Source organism: Rhinoraja longicauda, chromosome 28 (assembly GCF_053455715.1).
Source record: "Rhinoraja longicauda isolate Sanriku21f chromosome 28, sRhiLon1.1, whole genome shotgun sequence".
NCBI classification, from domain to species: domain Eukaryota; kingdom Metazoa; phylum Chordata; class Chondrichthyes; order Rajiformes; family Arhynchobatidae; genus Rhinoraja; species Rhinoraja longicauda.
Genome location: NC_135980.1, coordinates 14,274,190 through 14,295,163, shown reverse-complemented (window position 1 = coordinate 14,295,163; position 20,974 = coordinate 14,274,190). Strand labels below are relative to the sequence as shown.

Below are 20,974 nucleotides of genomic sequence, written 5' to 3'. Positions count from 1 at the left end.
TCACACCAGCGTAGCTTTTCTCGGGCCATTCTATGGGAAAGCGTAACATTGGTGAACAAAACGCAACTGTAATAATTGGGTAGACCCACCCTCGCCACCTGCCACTAGTAGCGCAGGAACGTTGCAGACAAAGGGGGCTTAGGATTGGTTCGGGGAGGGGGCAGTGGCACTGTCTGCTCTGATAAAAAAATGCCATAAAGGATGGTGTCGGCCACCCTTCCAGATGAGAGAGCCCCAGCCTTGGACCATGTCGCGAGCGGTGCCAGGTGATCAAGAACATGAACATCCTGCGGTGTGCTCTGCTGTGTACTCTGGTTTACGGGGATATATGAGGATACATGAGTGTATGTGCCTTATTTGGCAGTGTAATAAATTACTGAGTGAATCAAACACAACAGCATCAAAGTGAGAACCGAAGGTCAGCCATGTTAAAACATAATGTGACTTTCCGCTGAGAGGCCAATCACCAAGTAATAAAGTCAAGAACAAAGATTCATTTTTATTTCCCAGAATTTCCATGGAACTCATTCAGAAATAAGTACAGATTGCAGCTTAAAAAGAAAAATCTTAAAAAAAGAAAAAAGAATTCAACTTGCATGCAACACCATCGTGAAGTCGCTGAATCACCCTGTGTGACGGTGTGGTTGCTGCTTGGGCTGAACCAAGATGCCATTGATCATGTGTGAGCTTAAACAGTAAGCGGGAAGAGCGACATAGTGGGAAGAGCGACAGAGGGGCAGCCACACACCAACACTTTCAATCTTTCCTGATGGACACTGAGTGACAGTCAAGAGCAGGGCCTGATTCTATCCTTCACCAGCTGAGGCAAACTTTGGCAATCCTGCCAAAGACACCACCATTGGAGAATCAGAGATTTATCGGTGCTTTAAGCCATGCCCCAGTAAAGAGAGCACAGACCTGGAATGGTTTAACATTGCATGAAATAGGAATCATGTGAACTTTAGGTAAAACAAGTATACTTCCACTTTCTGTACACCATTTACCGTAAATAAAGAAAATTTGTACTTCTATATGTTATTTGCAGATAATGTCTTTACCAGAATCTGTTATTTAACAAAAAAAAATTACATGTATCTATGGTTCACACTCTCTTCCTCCTCCTCCTCCTCCTCATCATCATCTGTGCTTTCACTGCTCTCGGTGCATTTTGTAATTGTCATCTGGTTGGAGTCCCCTATTTGGACATTTTTGGCATTCTGAATCTGGATTATGTTGGCACCTTGCCCTTGATGCTGCAAGGGATTGTTGACTGTTATATTCTGACCTCCTGGGCCACTGCTGGGGTTGGTGAACTGAAACAGTGATGGTGTGAGTATGTTGCTGTGTAGTTGGTTCAGTGACACGGGTGGCATGGGTAGTGTATAAAATCCAGGGTATGGAGGTGGATGCAACATGGGCTGACCCTGGACATTGCCTGGGTTGGACACAGATGTTGGCTGGGGGAACGGATAATGTTTCTGCAGCTCAATTAGTTGATTATAATGATCCATATACTTCCTTTCGTTTGATATTGTTTCCCGGGTAATCCGAAGGTCCTCTTTAATCTGATTTGTGTTTGAATGAATCTGCTTTTGTCTTTGCTGCTGAAGCCAATCTCTTCTGTGCTTCTCCAGTGTGGTGCTTTTAAAAATATTTTTCACCTGGCTTTCAAAGTGCCTGGAATTCTCATTCAAAGGTATGATTGCACTAAGTGCAAAAGGAATCCTATCTGTTCGTAATGAGTTCTTCTTCGGTAACAGTGGCACCACTGTATTGTACTTGTGTTCATTATTGATCGAATGCATAAGAGTAACATTGGCCTCATAGTCAGCCCATTGTGTGTTGAAATTGTTTGTGAGGAGGAGGATTGTGAAGGCAGAGTTGTTGATTGCATCTTCAATGCATTTTATCGGGGACCTTCCCGGAACGGCGAGGTGGTCGATTGTTGTGCCTTTTATCCCCAAAGATGCCAGTTTATCCTGCACCTCTTCTGCGATTTCAATATCCTCTGGGACATGTAAGACAACAAAAGAGTAAAATGTGTCCTCAGAGCTCTCCATTACCTCAGGATGCTCTCCTAAAGAGCTGGATTTAGCCAAAAGGCTTTCAGATGAATTGGACTGATCGCTTGTCTTTAGTTTGCTTGTTTCCTGAGATGGATCATATGAAATAGAATTGGTACATTTTCCATTCCCTGTGCTCTGTTCCTGTGACATTTTTGACTTTGAAGTGACTATCTGATCACTGCTTGTTTTTCCAGTACATTCACTTGGCCCCACTTCATTCACTTTGTCTCCTGATGAACCTTTGGCTGAACAAAGTGAGGCAAGATCCAGCTCTCCTTGATGCTGATCCCCAGCACTGTGGGTCTGCTTACCATTTCCCAAGCAATTGTCAGAAGATGGAAGATTATCATTATGTGAGCGAACAGTAGTGAAATTTGCAGAATTAACTGTACAGTCGTCAGGGTTTGACAATTTTAAATCATCTGGGCTGAGATTGGTAGTAAATGATGCAGTCGGAGACGCACTGATTTCAAAATGGCTGGGTAGTGTCATTTCTGAAGTACCAGGTGGGTTAATTACTATTTGACTCAAATTAGTCATCGGATTAGTTCGAAATGCCATAGTTGTTAACCTGCCTTGGACTGGCTCTTCCATTGACTTCAGAGCTGATATTTCCGCATTTCCATCTTCACCGTCAAAATCCAGTAAGCCAAATAGCATCCTAAATTTTTCAACAATCTCCTGAAGTTCCATGTTGCAGTCTTGTTTGTTGGACTTGATCGCTTTGACAGCTTTGACAGCAGCTCGACATGCTCGATTCCGTACGGAGGGACTGCACAGATTTTCCTCCACAAGCACTCCGAACATCAAAGCCAAGTCTTCAAGTAAACTTCCGTCTTCAACAGAAAGATCTTTGTTCGAATTTTCGGGTGGTCTCTTTTCCCTGCCCGCTGCATCAACCAAACCCTGAACTCTGTTGTAAATGTACAAAGCAGATTTGTTTGTGGATCTCTCCTTTAGCACAGACCTTGCTACTCTCTCAGCCTCCTTATCCTTTTTCAGGAAAAATGATACAATGCTATAAAGGTGGCGGTGTGACATGGAAGCTTTTGAGTTGTCGGGATTAAATTTGTACCACAAGCTGAACAGCCTTTCTTCTGGAACTCCGGATAAAATGTCAAAGATATCGTCAAGGGATGGGGGAAGATCATAATCCTCTGCCATGATCCTACCTACTCAATCAGATGAATGGTACACAAAGGAACCACCCTGTGTTGGTGTATTTTGGTATCGCCACTGATTCCATTCAAACTGCTAACAATGGGAGGAGACATCTTGGGCACACAACCACAGAAAGAGGTTTGTCGGTCTGCAAACCCGACTTGCAACTTGAGGTCCTCACGAAGGCAGAGGGAATTTGCAAGAAGCCGTTGTTTCAATCTGGAAAAAATAAATGGGATACATTTATTCGAATGGCAAAAAGGGTTAATCCTCCATATGTTTCGAGACAGAATTATGAAGACTGCAGATGATGAAATCCAGAACAAAGAACAATACTGGAGAGGCAAGAGGTGCAAGTTGAGGCTTCAGGTTGAAACCCTGCATTAAGACTGAGGTGAGAAGGAACTTTTTCACCCAGAGAGTTGTGAATTTGTGGAATTCGCTGCCACAGAGGGCAGTGGAGGCCAAATCACCGGACAAATGTAAGAGAGAGTTAGATAGAGCTCTATGGGCTAGTGGAATCAAGGGATATGGGGAGAAGGCAGGCAAGGGTTACTGATTGTGGATGATCAGCCATGATCACAATGAATGGCGGTGCTGGCTCGAAGGGCCGAATGGCCTCCTCCTGCACCTATTTTCTATGTTTCTATTAAGACTGAGGAAAGAGGAAAGATTGTCAGTATATGGCAGCGCAGAGGGGACGGGATTGTGGTCAATAAGTGACAGGAGGGAATGATGGGTGTATTGAAGCAGGTGGGAGGAAGGGAGGGGATGGAGAGTTGTGCAAAGAGAGAAAAAAACGAATGGACAATGAGTGTATGTGTTTGTTGGCGTGGGGAGGGGGGGACACTGGAAATGTGGGTTACCTGGTATTCGAAAATTCAATGTTTATACCATTGGATTGTAAACTACCCAAGCAGAATACAAGATGTTGTTCTTCCAATTCATGTTTGGCCTCTCCGCAGCAACATGTTGGTATGGGAATGGGAAGCAGCAGTGTTAAAATAATTGGAACCAAATGCTTGAACTAATCTTTCTAAATCTCTAAACTAAACTAAACTCGAGATGGCCAATGGAGACAGTGCTTGGGTGCTGGCAAAATAGCCGCCTAGTCCACACTTAGTTTCATCAATCTAGAGGAGGCCACATTGCGTGCATGGAATGGAAATACAGTAGTTGAGAGCAAGAGTATTCATTTTGGTACAGCCAACCGCTACTGGTTGAAAGTGTGCAAGAAGGAACTGCAGATGCTGGTTCAAACCGAAGATAGACACAAAAAGCTGGAGTAACTCAGCGGGACAGGCAGCATCTCTGGAGAGAAGGAATGGGTGACGCCCATTCATTCTCTCTAGAGATGCTGCCTGTCCCGCTGAGTTACTCCAGCTTTTTGTGTCTATCTAGTTGAAAGTAGCTGACTTCGGACTCCAACGTTTAAATCTGCATTTTGTGATTGCTGTGGTGGGGTTCTTTGTACACATTGAGCAAATTCAGGTTTATTCATTCAAACTTGCACCAATAACAATACCACCTACTCTCAATGCATGGAAAATTCACGAGATGTTACTACCTCATTAAATAAAATGTAACAACTTATTATTCCATCTCCAAAGACGTACAGGTATGTAGGTTAATTGGCTGGGCAAATGTAAAAATTGTCCCTAGTGGGTGTAGGATAGCGTTAGTGTTAATTTACGGGGATCGCTGGGCGGCACGGACTTGGAGGGCCGAAAAGGCCTGTTTCCGGCTGTATATATATGATGATATGATAACCCAGTTCTAACTGATTTTAAAAAAAGATTGTTTGCAATAAGCTAAACAATGCATTCTTAAATACACTCTTTATACCAAATGAAAATGGCAGTATTTCCATAAAAACATGGGCTAATTGGTGAATTTAAGCACAAGAACTAAATAGCTATTGGGTAAAAATAGCCCATGTTAAAGAAGTGTTTAAATTCTGTTCAGGACTTAGCAAAATGTTTGGTTAATTTTCCTTGCCAGTGCTGAAAAAATTGAAATAAAACAATTTATGTTTATATGTTTTGGTACAGATAATTGGTTTTGAAGAGGGGCATTCAGGTAAACAGATAAATTAATCAACTTATGTTCATCATCTCATCAGAACCCCAGGATATCTCAAGAGCTTTAGTCAACTGTTTACAATTGAAATACAGTCATCTCAGGCTTTTTATTCTGAGGAGATTTACAAGCACTCTCCAAGACTGCATATTTTCCAGACCAAACACCAATAAAGATCATGAATCATGTCAGTTTTCAATAATTATGCAAATAGAGTCACAGAGTAATACAGCACAGGAATAGGCCTTTTGGCCCAATTTTTCCTTGCTAACCAAGATGCCCCATGTAAGTTAGTCCCAGTTGCCTGCACTTGGCCGATGTCCCTGCTTTCTCTGGTGCATCTTTAGAAGTTGATAAGTTTAAGAACTTCCTTAATTTTCCTCAGATTCAAAGAAAACTGTGCACTTCCTTAACACCTCCTTGCTCTGACTGTCTCAATCTTCCGCATTAACTCTTTTCTGTACTCAATATGCTGTAAACAAAAGGTAAACCGCGCTGTGCTCAAATACACAACAAGCTGCTTCAATATGTTAGGCAGCCCTGTAACCAAATCCACACCCTGACTACACTGGTTTATGGGTGGTGCAGTTTATGTTGGTTTGAACTGAAACAAAATACACAAGGGTGTTTGTTATTTATTATTTTAGAAAGAACAGGGTAAAGACAGGTGTATAGATTTATTTGAGTGCTAAGCCTGTGGTCAGAACAAAAGGTGGACAAGCGAGGGCATTGAAAAACTACAGTCCTGCTTTGACTGCACTGAATGGAATGTGTTCAGGGAAGCCTCGATGAGTAGACAGACACTGTGACATCCTATGCCAGCTTTTGCGTTCCCACTAAGACCCGGATCTGGTGCAACAACGACAAGCCCAGGTTTCCAGCAGAACTCAGACAGCTCCGCCAGTCTAAAGATGAGGCCTAGAGGAGCGGGGCTACAGACCTCTACAGGCAGGCCAATTATAAGCAGAGAAACGGAATCAGAGCTGCCAAGGAAAGGTACTCTGAGAAGTTGGAGAGCAAATTCTCAGCTAATGACTCACCTTCAGTTTGGAAAGGCTTGCAAGAAATCACCAGTACAATAGGAAAACCCCCGCTCCTTGGACAATCGTCAGCTGACCAACGACCTGAACGAGTTCTACTGCAGGTTCAATTAACAGAAAAATAACCCTGGTACCCCTTTCTCCCTCCCCAATCACCACTTGACACCTACTCACAGCCTGACTCCAGTCTGCAAAGACTGGGCCCTTGTCCACTACCCTCCTTGCTGCCCAACATCAGTCTGGCCACTTCTCCATCTCCAACAATAGAAACTGAGGAGGCGGAGAGGCTATTCAGAAGACAGAAAAGCCGGAAATCTCCAGGACCGGACAATGTTTTCCCCTCTACCCTCAAGCTATGTGCCCAACAACAACTACACGGACATTTTCAACCAATCCCTGCAAACCTGTACTGTCCCTGCCTGCTTCAAAGTCTCCACTATTGTCCCTGTACTCAAAAAGACACGGGTCACTGGTCTTAATGACTACAGGCCTGTTGCACTGATCTCTGTAGTCATGAAGACCTTTGAAGGACTTGTGCTGGCCCTGCTGAAAAATATCACAAACCCCCTACTGGACCCTCTGCAGTTTGCATCCAGGGCCAATAGACGTTGAATGACGCAGCCAATCTAGGCCTGCATCCTCCAGCACCTAGACTGCCAGGGGACCTATGCAAGGATTTTGTTTGTGGATTTTAGCCCTGCATTTAACACCATTGTGCCAGAGCTACTACAATCCAAACTCTCCCAGTTGACTGTGCCTCAACCCTTCTCTGTCAGTGGATCATCAACTTCCTGACGGACAGGAAGCAACATGTGAGGCTGGGAAAGCACATCTCGGACCCGCAGACCCTCAGCATAGGAGCTCCGCAAGGCTGCGTACCCTCCCCTCTCCTTTACTCTCTCTACACCAACGACTGCACCTCCACAAGCTCCTCTATCAAGCTTCTCAAGTTTGCGGACGACACAACCCTGATTGGACTGATCCAGGATGGGGAGGAATCTGCCTATAGACGGGAAGTGACACAGCTGGCGTCCTGATGCCTTAGTAACAACCTGGAGCTCAATGCTCTTAAGACAATGGAGCCCAATGCTCTTAAGACAATGACAGCCTCCCCTCCCCTCCCCTCACTCACCATCAACAACATCACAGTCACATCTGTGGAGTCAATTAAGTTCCTTGGAACCATCATCTCCAAGGATCTTAAATGGGAGGCCACCATCGACTCCACAGTCAAAAAGGCCCAACAGAGGATCTACTGCCTGCAGCAGCTGAGAAAACACAATCTGCCACGGGCAATAATGGTCCAATTCTATATTGCCATCGTAGAGTCTATCCTCACCTTCTCCATCATGGTCTGGTTTGGCTCAGCCACCAAGCACGGAGGCTGCAACGAATCGTTCGATCAGCTGAGACGGTTGTTGGCGGCAACCATCCCCCCCATTGATGAACTGTACACTGCAAGGGGCAGGAAGCGAGCGGGCAAGATCATCTCTGACCCTTCTCACCCTGGCCACAGACTCTTTGAAGCACTTCCCTCTGAAAGGCGACTCCAGACTGTCAAAGCCGCCACAGCCAGACATAAAAATAGCTTTTTTTTCTGCGAGTAGTAGCTCTACTCAATAACCAAAAGTCTGTAGCCTCCTTTTGCTCTGGTTTATTTCATTCACATGTTTAAACTATAATGTTTTATTCTTAATGTTTTATGCTTTATTCTTCATTGTTTACTGTACATTTGTGTTGTTGTGAGCGGAGCTCCAAGGCACATTCCTTGTATGTGTACATACTTGGCCAATAAACTTATTCAATTCAATATTTTTACTGCTTGCTCTTCCTTTTCTTGGTATGAGTATTATTTCATATTGCCAGGTGTATTGAGATAGTGAAAACATATAGTGTTAAAGCTGCAGAGAAAGTGTTGTACAAGGGCCGCAATGTGGTAGATTGGAGATAGGGAATGCATTCTTATTTTATGAGAGGGCTGTTTAATAGTCTGATTGCAGTGGGGAAGAAGTTGTATTTCTGAATCTGGAGTATGTGTTTTCACGCTTTTGTGCCTACTCCCTGATGGATGAGGAAGAAGAGGGAATGTCTGGAGCACGTGTGGTTCTTGATTAGGTTGGCTGCTTTCCCGGGGGAGAGTGAGGTGTAGCTGGAGTCGATGGGGGCGAACGCTGGTTTGTGTGATGAACTCTCCATAATTTTTTGTAATCTTCGGCAGAGCAGTTGCCAGACCAAGCTTTCTATGGTGCATCTGGAGAAATTGCTAAGAGTCATTGGAGACATGCCATCGTTAGTCTTCTATGGAAGCAGAGGCCATAGCGTCAATGTAGTTGAAGCAGAACAAATTGCTGGCGGTCTTTATGCCGAGGATCTTTACAAAGCGAAGTCAGGCAGCATCGCTGGTGATAGTGTGCCCCTCCCTAATGAACAATGAATCCTACGCTCGCTTTGAGCAAAGCCTAACAGGGCGATGACATCGATCCCAACGGAGATAGATGACAAATTACCTTCCATGATAATTCACAACACTGGTGCCCTGCAAGATTGCATTCTCATCCCCCTGTTGTATTCTTTATACTATCATGACCGTGCAACCATACACCAACTCAACTCAATCTACAGGTTTGCAGATGACACCAGTGTAGTAGGCCGGATATCGAGACGACAACCTCTCCCTGAATGTCAGCAAGGAGATCGTGACTGACTTCAGGAACCCCTAGTCTATATTGATGACGCCAAATTAGAGATAGTCGAAACCTTTTAAGTTCCTAGGAATAAATATCATCAGCAATATGTCCTGGACCAACCACAAAGAAGCTATGGCCAAGAAAGCACACTAATGCCTCTACATTCCTTAGAAGGCTTAGGAAAATCATCATGTCCCCAACGACCCTCACCAACTTCTACAGAAAGCATTTTATCAGGATGTATCATGGCCTGGTTTGGGAATAGCTTCATTCAAGATCGCAAGAAATTGCAGAATGTTGTGGATGTAGCCCAGACCATAATCAGCCTCCCTTCCATTGGCTCCATCAACACTTCACGCTGCCTCGTTAGGGCCGCCAGCGTATTCGAGGACCAGTCTCCCCTCACCTCACAAGAGAGAGACGCTCTTCTCCCCACTCCTATTGGGCAGGAGGTACAGAAGTTTGAAAACTCCAGTTTCAGGAACAGTTTATTTCCATCTGTTATCAGACAAGATAACGGTCCTCTCATCAGCTGGAGTGCAGTCCTAACCTCCCATCTACCTCATTGGTGACCTTTGAACTTTAATTGGACATTATCAGACCTCAATGTTATATCTTCCACTAAAGGTTGTATACTTTATCCTTTAACTCTGCACTGTGGATGGATTGATTATATTCATGTATAGTCTTTTCTTTGACTGGATTGCACTCAAACAAAAGCATTTCTCTGTACTGTACTTAACTAAAGTTGGAGCTCTCTCCAATTCAGCACCTGTGATACAGGCTGGGGTATGTACTCCATTGCATTATCTTAAATCATTAACTAGCTCCTACATGTTGCTGACATTGAGCAACGATTTTTGTCTTGACACCATGCTAAGCTCTCTGTCTCCTTCCTGCATTCTATCTCATCATTGCACAAGATCTGGTCCATTACAGAGGTGTCATCATCAAACCTGTAAATGGAGTTATTGGAGAATTTGGCTGCAGTCACAAATGCATGGTAAGGGACAGAGAACACAGCTTTGAGGGGCACCGACCGGTGTTGAGAATTATCGTGGAGGATGTTTTGTCATCTATCCTTACTGGTTGTGGTCTACGGGTCTGGAAGATGAGGATCTAGTGGTGGAGGGCTGTGCTTTGTTTAAGTTTCTAGAGTTAGGAAGTTAGGTATCTATCTCTTCCACAAAGAGCTCTTTCTTTAGCTTTTCCCTTTCTGGATCTCTCTCACAAAATCTCTGACAATAAACTTTATGCAGAGTTTTTTTGCAAAGTCGCAGGCTACCACACTGACTTGGATTTTGCTTCTTCCCCTTCCTGCTTCCTTTGTAGACTTCTTCTCCCTATTGCAGCCATTCTCTTTTAATGGCTCCACATTTTGCATCTGGGCTTGTATTCATCATCCAGATTATCTCCACAAGTGCACCTTTTTTTATTCCTTTGTAGGATGTTGTCACCTTTTATTTATTTCCCCACCTCTATTGTCCTTGAGAAGGTGGTGGTGAACAGTCTTCATGAACCACCAGTTCCCCTGGTGAGTGTTCTCCCTCTGTGCTATTCAGGAAGGAGTTTCAGGATGCAGACCCCGCAATGCTGAAGGCTGTGTGACTTGGTGCTGTCAGTGTGAGCTGGGTACGCTTCCAACGCCACTTACTGCAACCAGGGGCTCAAACACACTGGATAAGGTGTACACCAATGTAAAGGACGCCTACAGAGCTCTCCCCTGCCCACCCCTGGGACAATCCGATCACCTCTCACTGTTTCTACAGCCCGCATACAAACCCCTCATCCGCAAGACCAAACCTACAATAAAGACGGTCAAAATATGGCCCGAGGATGCCACCCTACAACTCCAGGACTGCTTTGATCGCACCGACTGGGACCTGTTTGCACAACAGGCCACCTACAGTTCAGAGGTAAACTTGGAGGAATACGCATCCACTGTGCTCTCCTACATCAACTGCTGTGTGGAGAATGTCATGGAGGACAAGGAGATAAAGATGTTCCCAAACCGGAAACCCTGGATGAACAAGGAGGTACAGAACCTGCTGAGGGCACGCAACAATGCCTTTAAATCTGGTGACACTTCAGCATACAGTGTTGCCAGGTCAAACCTGAACAAAGGTATTAAAAGGGCCAAAGACACCCACAGGCAACGGGTGGAAGACCACTTCAACACCACGGACACCAGAAGCATGTGGCAGGGTGTCAGGGACATCATTGGCTACAAGAGCAGCCCTGCCTGCCCCCACAACGATATGGCACTGACCAACGAGCTTAACACCTTCTTTGCCCGCTTTGAAACTGGCAAAACCACCTTGAGTGAAAGAACCCCAGCCGAGGCGGTGGGACAGGTCTTGCAACTGAGCACACAGGAGGTACAACGCGCTCTGCAAAGGGTCAACCCACGCAAGGCTGCAGGACCGGATGGAGTTCAAGGAAGGGTACTGAAAGACTGTGCTGAACAGCTGGCTGAGGTATTCACCAGGATCTTTAACCTGTCATTATCTCTGGCTACGGTCCCCAAGTGCCTGAAGTCGGCTATCATAGTTCCGGTGCCGAAAAAAGCCAAGATCTCCAACCTGAACGACTACCGCCCGGTTGCCCTAACGCCGATAGTCATGAAGTGCTTTGAGAGGCTGGTCCTCTCACACATCAAATCCAGCATCCCTGACTCACTGGACCCACATCAATTTGCATACAGGGCAAATAAATCCACAGAGGACGCCATCTCTCTGGCTCTTCACACTGTCCCGACACACCTAGAGAGACAGGGCACGTACGTGAGGATGCTATTCATAGACTATAGCTCCGCCTTCAACACGGTCATCCCCACCAAGCTCATCACCAAACTCCACCAGCTAGGCCTCAGCTCGCCATTATGTGACTGGATCCTGGACTTCCTGCTGGAACGACCGCAGGCAGTGAGAATGGGCCCGCACCTGTCCTCCACTATCACCCTGAGTACCGGCACACCACAGGGCTGTGTTCTGAGTCCCATGCTCTACTCCCTCTTCACACACGACTGTGTTCCTGCATTCGACACCAACACCATTGTCAAGTTTGCAGACGACACAACGGTGATCGGGCTTATCACCAACGGGGATGAAACAAACTATAGAGCGGAGGTGCAGAACCTGGCGGACTGGTGCTCGGATAACAACCTGTCCCTAAATACCACCAAGACCAAGGAGCTGATCATCAACTTCCGTAGGTCACATAACGGGGAATATGCCCCGATCTCTATCAACGGGGACAGTGTGGAGAGAATGTCCAGCTTCAAGTTTCTGGGCACTCACATTTCGGATAACACTGCTGCGCTGGTCAAGAAGGCACAACAAAGACTGTTCTACTTAAGAACACTGAAAAAGTCTGGTCTACCCCAACAGCTGCTGACGACCTTCTACCGCTGCACCATAGAGAGCATCCTAACGCATGGCATCCCTGTGTGGTACCTCAGCTGCACGGAGGCAGAAAGGAAAGCTCTACAGCGGGTAGTCCATAGAGCTCAGAGGACCATCGGAACACAGCTACCAGACTTGGAGGGCATCTACAACACACGATGCCTCAGAAAAGCCATCAGCATCCACAAAGACTCTTCACACCCCTGCAACAGTCTGTTCGAACTCCTTCCATCGGGCAGACGATACAAGGCCTTCTACGCCCGCACCTCCAGATTCAGGAACAGCTTCATCCCCAGGGCCATAGCTGCTATGAACCGGTCCTGCTGAGCCGGATGGCCACAACGCATAGATCAACTTGCACTTTACCCTGTCTAAAACTGTTACAATTGTGTCGTTTCGTTGGGTTGCTGTTGTCTAAATTACTTAAATTATTGCATCGTATGGGAGGCGCATTCCCAATCTCGTTGTACCCCTGGGTACAATGACAATAAAGATATATTGTATTGTATTGTATTGTATTGTACTCGATTGTAAATGTTTAGAATGTTGGATGGGGGATCAAACCAAGTGGGCCATTTAACTTAGATTATACCCAGCCTCTTGAGAGTTGAGGTAGCTGCACACATCCAGGCTGTTAGTACTGTCACACTCCCAATCTCTGCCACGCGATTATAGATGGTGAGTCACACATGACAGCACGCCCAACGGAGAACTCTTTGTCAGATGCACCTTTCAGCTCGGCAACACCTTTTTTTATCTTCACCTTTCACCCAAATCAGCCTCTAAAGTTGCTGTGTCATTCCCTGTTGTTTCTAGCACGTAACATTGTGCGGGATTTTGGTCAGGTGTACAAGAAACCCGTTCCATTGGCAAGAGAGTCAGTAAGAAAAAGAGGCGATCTTAATGGGTGAAATAGGTCTTTAAAAAAACCATATCTATGACTTTGACCATGCTGCCTAAAAGAATGGTGGAATCAATAATTTGCAAAAGCAACATGAAAAAGGTTTGACAGATAACTGCTTACTCACTATTACATGTGATAGCAAGTAAGCAAAGGATAGGATTGTAGATCACTCTTCACTTCCGAGCACCATAAAATATATAGCAAATTTTCACTGTGAACGTTAATGTTAATACTGAACCCACCAGATCTTTCGTCATCTCTCTGTATCGTTCCCAGCACAACATTATAACAACATTTAAAAGACACTTGGACATGTACATGGATTGGAAAGTTTTAGAGGGATATATGGGCCAAACGCTAACAGATGGAACTAGGGTCAAGAGAGCAACTTGGTCAGCATTGACAAATTGGCCTGTTTCCACGTTGAATCTCTGACACAGAGATAAAACTACCTCGTTAGCTTCTGCCCACACTGCGTCCTTGCCAAAATTAAAACACATGCCCATTCACCTCTTCCCAAACAAAGTCCTGCAACCACTTACTTCCCTCAGCATCCTACACTCAGCCACATGTCCAAACTCTATCAAAAACAAAATGCTGGAAACAGGTCAGGAAGCATCTGCTGAAGGAGATGTCGTCAATGTTTCATCTCATAGAAAAAAAAATAGGTGCCTTCGAGCCAGCACCACCATTCACTATGATCATGGCTGATGATCCAAAATCAGTGCTCCGTTCCTGCTCTTTCCCCATATCCCTTGATTCCTTTAGGCCCAAGAGCTAAATCTAACTCTCTTGAAAACATCCTGTGAATTGTCCTCCACTGCCTTCTGTGGCAGAGAATTCCACAGATTCACAACTCACTGGGTGAAAAAGGTTTTTCCTCATCTCAGTCATAAATGGCCTACCCCTTATTCTTAAACTGTGACCCCTGGTTCTGGACACCCCCAACAACTGGAACATTTTCCCTGCATCTAGCCTATCCAATCCTTTAAGGATTTTGTAGGTCTCTAAACGTATTTGAAGGTCCTTCGATTAGAACAATTGATTTTAGTTACCTGACTTTTTTTTTCCTAAAACGTGTAATCCTCGCGAAATTTAAATCTTTAAATGTGCTTCCAATTCATCATGTTCTGAAATGTTGCGCTGTGCACCCCCTCCACCTCCCCCAGAACCACACCTTTCCAATAACGAACATCAATGGTTTTTAAATGGGAAGTTTGTCAGCCTGTTTGTGTGGAGGTTTAGTGATCTCAATTTATTCCGAATTGATTATGGTACCGAGCAATACTTAACTATTCTGGCGGAGCTACCTCCAAGCCAAGCAAAAACTGTTGGGGGAGCTCAGCGGGCCAGGCAGTAAACATAGAAAATAGGTGCAGGAGTAGCAGGGCTGTTTTTACAGCATTATGGGCCCCCGGGCAAAGCAGTGTACTGGGGCCCCTACCGTTACTCTCCCCCACCCCCCTTTCCCTACCAGCCCCCCCCCTGTCGTGCCGGCGAAAAGCACTTACCGAAAAGCACTTAGCGATGGACTTAGGGTGCTACATTGTTGCGAAAAGCACTTACAGATCGCTGTGAGAAGCACTTAGTGACCGAAAATGTTGCGAAAAAAGCACTTATTGAACCTACATTTTTAAAGTAGTATTTATTTATTGCAAGTCACTTAACATACACAGATCAGCATGGGGCCCCTATGCTCGTGGGGCCCCGGGCAAGTGCCCATCAGGCCCATGCGTTAAGACGGCCCTGAGGAGTAGGCCATTCGGCCCTTCGAGCCTGCACCGCCATTCAATATGATCATGGCTGATCATCCAGCTCAGTAACCTGTACCTGCCTTCTCTCCATACCCCCTGATCCCTTTAGCCACAAGGGCCACATCTAACTCCCTCGTGCAGGCAGAAGGGTGATCGAGGACTACACCAGGACTGAGAATGTAGAAGGGAGAGAGAGATGATGAGATAGGAGCTGGTGGAGCAGGTGAGGGGGGAGGCGGATGTGTTTAGACGGGGACTGGTGGGCGATTCCAAACTTCTGCATAAGAAACAGTGCTGGGGGTAACTCGGCAACCCCGACAGCACTCTCCGTCTGAGGAAGGGTCTCCACCCGACACGTCACCCACCCCTTTTCCCCGAAGATGCCGCCAGACCCGCTGATTTACTCCAGCTTTTTGTGTCCGTCTTCGGTGTGTAAACCAGCATCTGTAGCTCCGTCCAACACACACACACACAACACAACGCTTGTTGGTCGGTTATACCGTACAGTAATACCGGACGAGCGAACTTCTTTGGGGGACCTTAGCTCTGGGAATCACCTGCCTGACTCCTGCACTTACCTCTTCGCCCATTCCTTCTCGTTGGGTGCAGGATCAGACCGATGTCGAAGGGCACCCTGAACCCGGAACCGCTGGTTCAGGAAGCAACCAGTGACTGGAGGAAGCGAAAGCGGCGCTTGAACGCAAGGCACGCTGCGCACATCTAACTTTCCTCCATATGTTTTTTTATTCAAAGTTATTGGGGCGCACATCTAACTACACCTGAACTTGTTCACCCACCTCCTCCTTCCACGCCATGTCCAACATTCTCTGTGTAGGAAGGGACTGCAGTTGCTGGTTTAAACAGAAGATAGACACAAAATGCTGGAGTAACTCAGCGGGTCAGGCAGCATCTGTGGAGAGAAGGAATGTGTCGAGACCCTTCTTCAGACATCATCATCTCTTTGTTTCAGAGGCGCAGGGGGCTGCCTGGACCGTCTGGAACAACCTTCGTTCAAACATTTGTCTGCACCAGGTTGTTGCCCTCCAGATTATCTTTGCAGAATCAGTTCAATTCTCCCTTGTTAAAAAAAATGTTTCTTTGTTACATCTGGCAAAGTTATTACCTTAACTAATTTTTCAAATAAAAATACCGCAGATGCTGTAAAGATTGGAACTCAGAAAGTTAGTTGAGTTTTTCTCTGTAGATTTTTTGAATTAAAAAAAATTTTTTTTTTAAAGCATATGTACAAATAATAATAAACGACAAACTGGTTATAGAGTTCTTACATAGCTTCAATTTTAAAATTTTAAAGAAAAAATAAAGATGAAAAGAGACTGAAAAAAAAAAGACTCTAAACTAATAGAGAGAGAGCAAAGAAAAAAGAGAATTACTAACATAAAGATTATGGGGATAGATCCGGGAGTTAGTGAGTATAGTTGTACATCCAACCCTAAACTCAAGTTTTAACTTTAGTTTTATATTTTGGTTTTGTGACAAACCCATTTACTTTTTTTTAAATTCAATAAATGGAGAACATGTTTTAAAAAATAGATCTGGTTTGTCAATTAAGGCAAACCTTATTTTTTCCAAATGCAAGGTCTCGGTCATTTCCGTAATCCACATTTTAATTGTGGGGGTTACTGTTTTTTTCCAAAATTTAAGTATTTATTTTTTCGCAGTTATTAAACTGTAGTCAAGAAAGCGTCTCTGACTTAGCGTAAAGTTTGTAATGTGTTCTGATAATCCTAAAATTATTAATTTTGGATCTAAAATCAGTTGGTTATCGATAACTTTGGAAATGATTTTTAAAATATCGATCCAAAAATTTTGCATATTTGTACAAGTCACAAAAGTGTGAGTTAAATTGGCTTCTTGAAATTGACATTTATCACAAATAGGAGAGATACTTGGGAAGATCCTGTTTAATTTTGTCTTCGAATAATGTAGTCTGTAATATTTTAAATTGTATTAATGAGTGTCTAGTGTTTAACGAGCATTGATGTATGTGTTGTAAACTTTCGTCCCATATGTCTTGCGTTATGGGTTGAGCCAATTCGTCCTCCCATGCTCGTCTATATGATTCTGATGACGGAATGTCGGTATCTAAAAGAGTGTTATAAATATAAGATATTAATTTATTTGTATTGTAGTGACGGTTCAAGCATTCATCAAGAATTCCTGGGCCTCTAAATCTATATTCTTGCGTATGTGATTTTACATAATCTCTGAGTTGTAAATATCTAAAAAAATTATTAGCATGTAATCCATACTTCTGTTGTAATTCCTGAAAAGAGAGAAAAGTTCCCTTATGATAGAGGTCTCCCACCATTTTAATTCCATAACTTTTCCATTGAATGAATCCTCTATCTGAGACACACGGTTTGAAAGAAGGGTTATTTGCAATGGGTAGGAAGAAAGATAAATTACTCAATTTTAAAGTGAGTTTTAATTGTTTCCAAATACGGATAACACTATGTATAATCGGATTTCCTCCACATGTTTTTTTATTCACAGTTATTGGGGCGAATAAGATCGCACCAATGTCAAATGGTAAGCAATCCCCCTTCTCCAACATTAACCAATCTGGTTGCCGATCAATGTCGTCTAGCCAGAAGGTTATATTTTTAATATTAATCGGCCAGTAATAAAATAGGAAGTTTGGTAAAGCGAATCCTCCATTAGTTTTAGACTTGCATAAATGTCTTTTATTTATTCTATGGGTCTTATAATCCCAAATAAAATTAGTAATAATTGAATCAATTTTTTTGAAAAAAAATTTTGGAAGGTGTATCGGGATTGCTTGAAATAAGCATAGTAGCTGTGGGAGGAAAATCATCTTTATAGCATTAATTCGACCAGCTAGTGAAATGGGGAGTGTTTTCCAAAATTGGATATTTCTATGTAATTTAGTAACTAAAGAAGGGAAATTTGATTTAAATAAAGAAGTATATTTCCTAGTCACGTAGATTCCAAGGTATTTGAACTTTTCAAAGGCAATTTTAAAAGGGAATTTTTGAAGTATAGCCGTATTACCTTAACTAATTTTTCAAAGAAAAATACTGCAGATGCGGTAAAGATTGGAACTCAGAAAGTTCGCTGAGTTTTTCTCTCGCTGCAGATTTTGCCCCGTCCACTGACATTGACTTATTTTTAAATTTCAAATCCGAAGCAGCTCTTTCTTGCAAAATGTTATGTGCTCAGGTTTTGAGATAGATTGTAGGTACAATGATACTTATGTTATAAGTCCATATATAGGAATAACTAAAGTCCACCCAAAACAGGAATAATTAAAGTCCACCCACTTTCAAACATTTTCTGTCATGCACTGCAAGAACACTGAAAGCTGAATTTAGAAGTGTAAACATTTGCTGCCTTCCCTTCTGTCCAAAGGCACTGTTATAAAATGTCTACATTTGCTTTTATGTTAGTTGATTGCAGTGAACTTTAATATGCACAAAACATCCACAATCAATGTTACTCCAACATAATGAGAGGAAGTGTTAACACTCTCAGGATGTGGTAATGTATTATTATTGGAAATGCCAATCGCTACTTGTCTTGAAAATGTGGAAGTACTGAAGTCTGTGTGATGGGGGAACTTCCACATTAATGTTAGATGGTGAGTTTTGTATTTAGACCAAAGAATGATTAAATAATTGTGTTCTATGCTCAAATTGCAATAGTGTGCAGCTGAGGGACCTGTTGCCATAATCTTTCTGGTTATGAGATGCTCAACAAATCACCATTGTCCATCCTCTAGATATAGTGATTGCAGCCACTGTATGTCAAGCAAGTGGGTGTTTAATCTAGTCAATGGGAAGTTAATCAAACAGACTGTTTTAGGTTTTTGGAGCTACATTCACACAGACAAGGGAAGGGTAAACCAACACAACCTAGAGTCAACAGGTGAATCACTGCAGGATCTGGCCTGCTTTAATTGTCAAGGCATTTATGTGACTGATCCAGGCACAATGACAATCATTTGCCGATGAATTAGACTTGATTTTGTTGACTTGTTCTTTGCTTGGTAACTGTGGAATTGTTACAAGCAGTGTATGTCAAAGGATTAAACTACGAAGGGATGTTAATTGATTGGATAAATCAATAACGTTGTGGCAAATAAATTTTAGTGTTTCCTCTAAGTTATGGAAAGCTATGGAAAATAATAGTCCAACGGAAATAGGCGTTGAAGTTCTTCTCTTATATTCCTATATGTCTTTTCCCGGTATGGAGTCGTGCATATGCAACGTCATTTATCAGCACACGCCTGGATGCTGTGCAGGGAAAATTGACAACTTACTCGTGTTTTTAAAGATTTCTTGAGCTGCTAACAACATTTTTATTAAGTCTGAAACTAAATTGCAAAAGTATAAGTGGGTCTTCTTCTGATATAGTTTAGCTGGATCAGCAGTATTGGGGAGTATCAGGTAAAGAGGGAGAGTAGTGAAAATGAACGCACTTTTTTATTTGAGCATTGAGCTGCGAGAGGCAGACAAACTGGCAATTTCTTTAAGAGAAAGAGGAAATAAGAATCTCAACAAAAGGAAGTCTGACCCAAATAAAGAGCTATAATTTATTTTACATCCTTCATTGCATTGTAGTATCTGATTAAAATCAAAATATTCACTGATTTTTGATTTAGTTCAAATTTTTCCAACTATTCATTTGACAGAAATTATCTATTTCTCATTTATTTTCTTTATTCTTCCAGATTCTTGCATTGACATGGAGTCATAGGGACATACATCACTGAAGCAGACCCTTCGATCCACCAAGTCCGCACTCACCATCAAGCATCCATTTTCACACTAACCCTAATCCTATCCATTTTATTCTCCTTTCATTCCCATCAGTAATCACCTAGATTCTACCTCTCATCTACATAATGGAGGCATATACAATGTACAATTAACCTCCTAAGCCACAGATATTTGGGTTGTGGGAGGAAACTGGAGCACCCACGCCATTACAGCCAGCACCGGAGGTCAGGATTGAGCTTGGGTCTCTGGAGCACTGAGGCAATGGCTCTACCAGCTGTGCTACTGTGCTGCTTCATTCTCTCTTGGTATCCACCTTAATACAGATATTCTCTTAGCTCTCCCCACTTCTCCCCTTCCTGCAATTAAAAACATACTGCTTTTGTATATTTCCAACAATAAGTTGTTGGCTTAAACCATTACCGTTGTTGCTCTCGCTACAGATGCTGCCCGTCTTGCCAAGTATTTCCAACATTTGCTGCTTTTAGTTAAGAGCATCAAAGTTCATCTTAGGTGCTCGCAGTGTTAGCGTTTATCTTTCAACTACAATACAATACAATACAATATATCTTTATTGTCATTGTACCCAGGGGTACAACGAGATTGGGAATGCGCCTCCCATACGATGCAATAATTTAAGTAATTAACAGCAACCCAACGAAATGAAACAATTGTAACAGTTTTTAGACAGGGTAAAGTGCAAGTTGATCTATGCGTTGTGGCCATCCGGCTCAGCAGGACCGGTTCATAGCAGCTATGGCCCTGGGGATGAAGCTGTTCCTGAGTCTGGAGGTGCGGGCGTAGAAGGCCTTGTATCGTCTGCCCGATGGAAGGAGTTCGAACAGACTGTTGCAGGGGTGTGAAGAGTCTTTGTGGATGCTGGTGGCTTTTCTGAGGCATCGTGTGTTGTAGATGCCCTCCAAGTCTGGTAGCTGTGTTCCGATGGCCCTCTGAGCTCTATGGACTACCCGCTGTAGAGCTTTCCTTTCTGCCTCCATGCAGCTGAGGTACCACACAGGGATGCCATGCGTTAGGATGCTCTCTATGGTGCAGCGGTAGAAGGTCGTCAGCAGCTGTTGGGGTAGACCAGACTTTTTCAGTGTTCTTAAGTAGAACAGTCTT

At 43.6% G+C, this 20,974-nt stretch overlaps 1 protein-coding gene across 1 annotated transcript; it reads right to left on the bottom strand.

Annotated features, from left to right (window-relative positions):
- Positions 1–512: 512 nt before the first annotated feature.
- On the bottom strand, positions 513–15,723 carry ticam1 (TIR domain containing adaptor molecule 1). The gene is made up of 2 exons (XM_078423598.1): positions 15,674–15,723; positions 513–3,446 (listed from the first exon to the last, which is right to left on the bottom strand). The coding sequence occupies exon 2, from the start codon at positions 3,228–3,230 to the stop codon at positions 1,086–1,088; it is 2,145 nt and encodes a 714-aa protein (XP_078279724.1). The 5' UTR covers positions 3,231–3,446; positions 15,674–15,723; the 3' UTR covers positions 513–1,085.
- Positions 15,724–20,974: the final 5,251 nt, after the last annotated feature.

What these genes read in the sequence shown, in the direction of transcription:
- ticam1 (XM_078423598.1), bottom strand. Translation starts at nt 3,230, where the DNA reads ATGGCAGAGGATTATGATCTTCCCCCATCCCTTGACGATATCTTTGAC.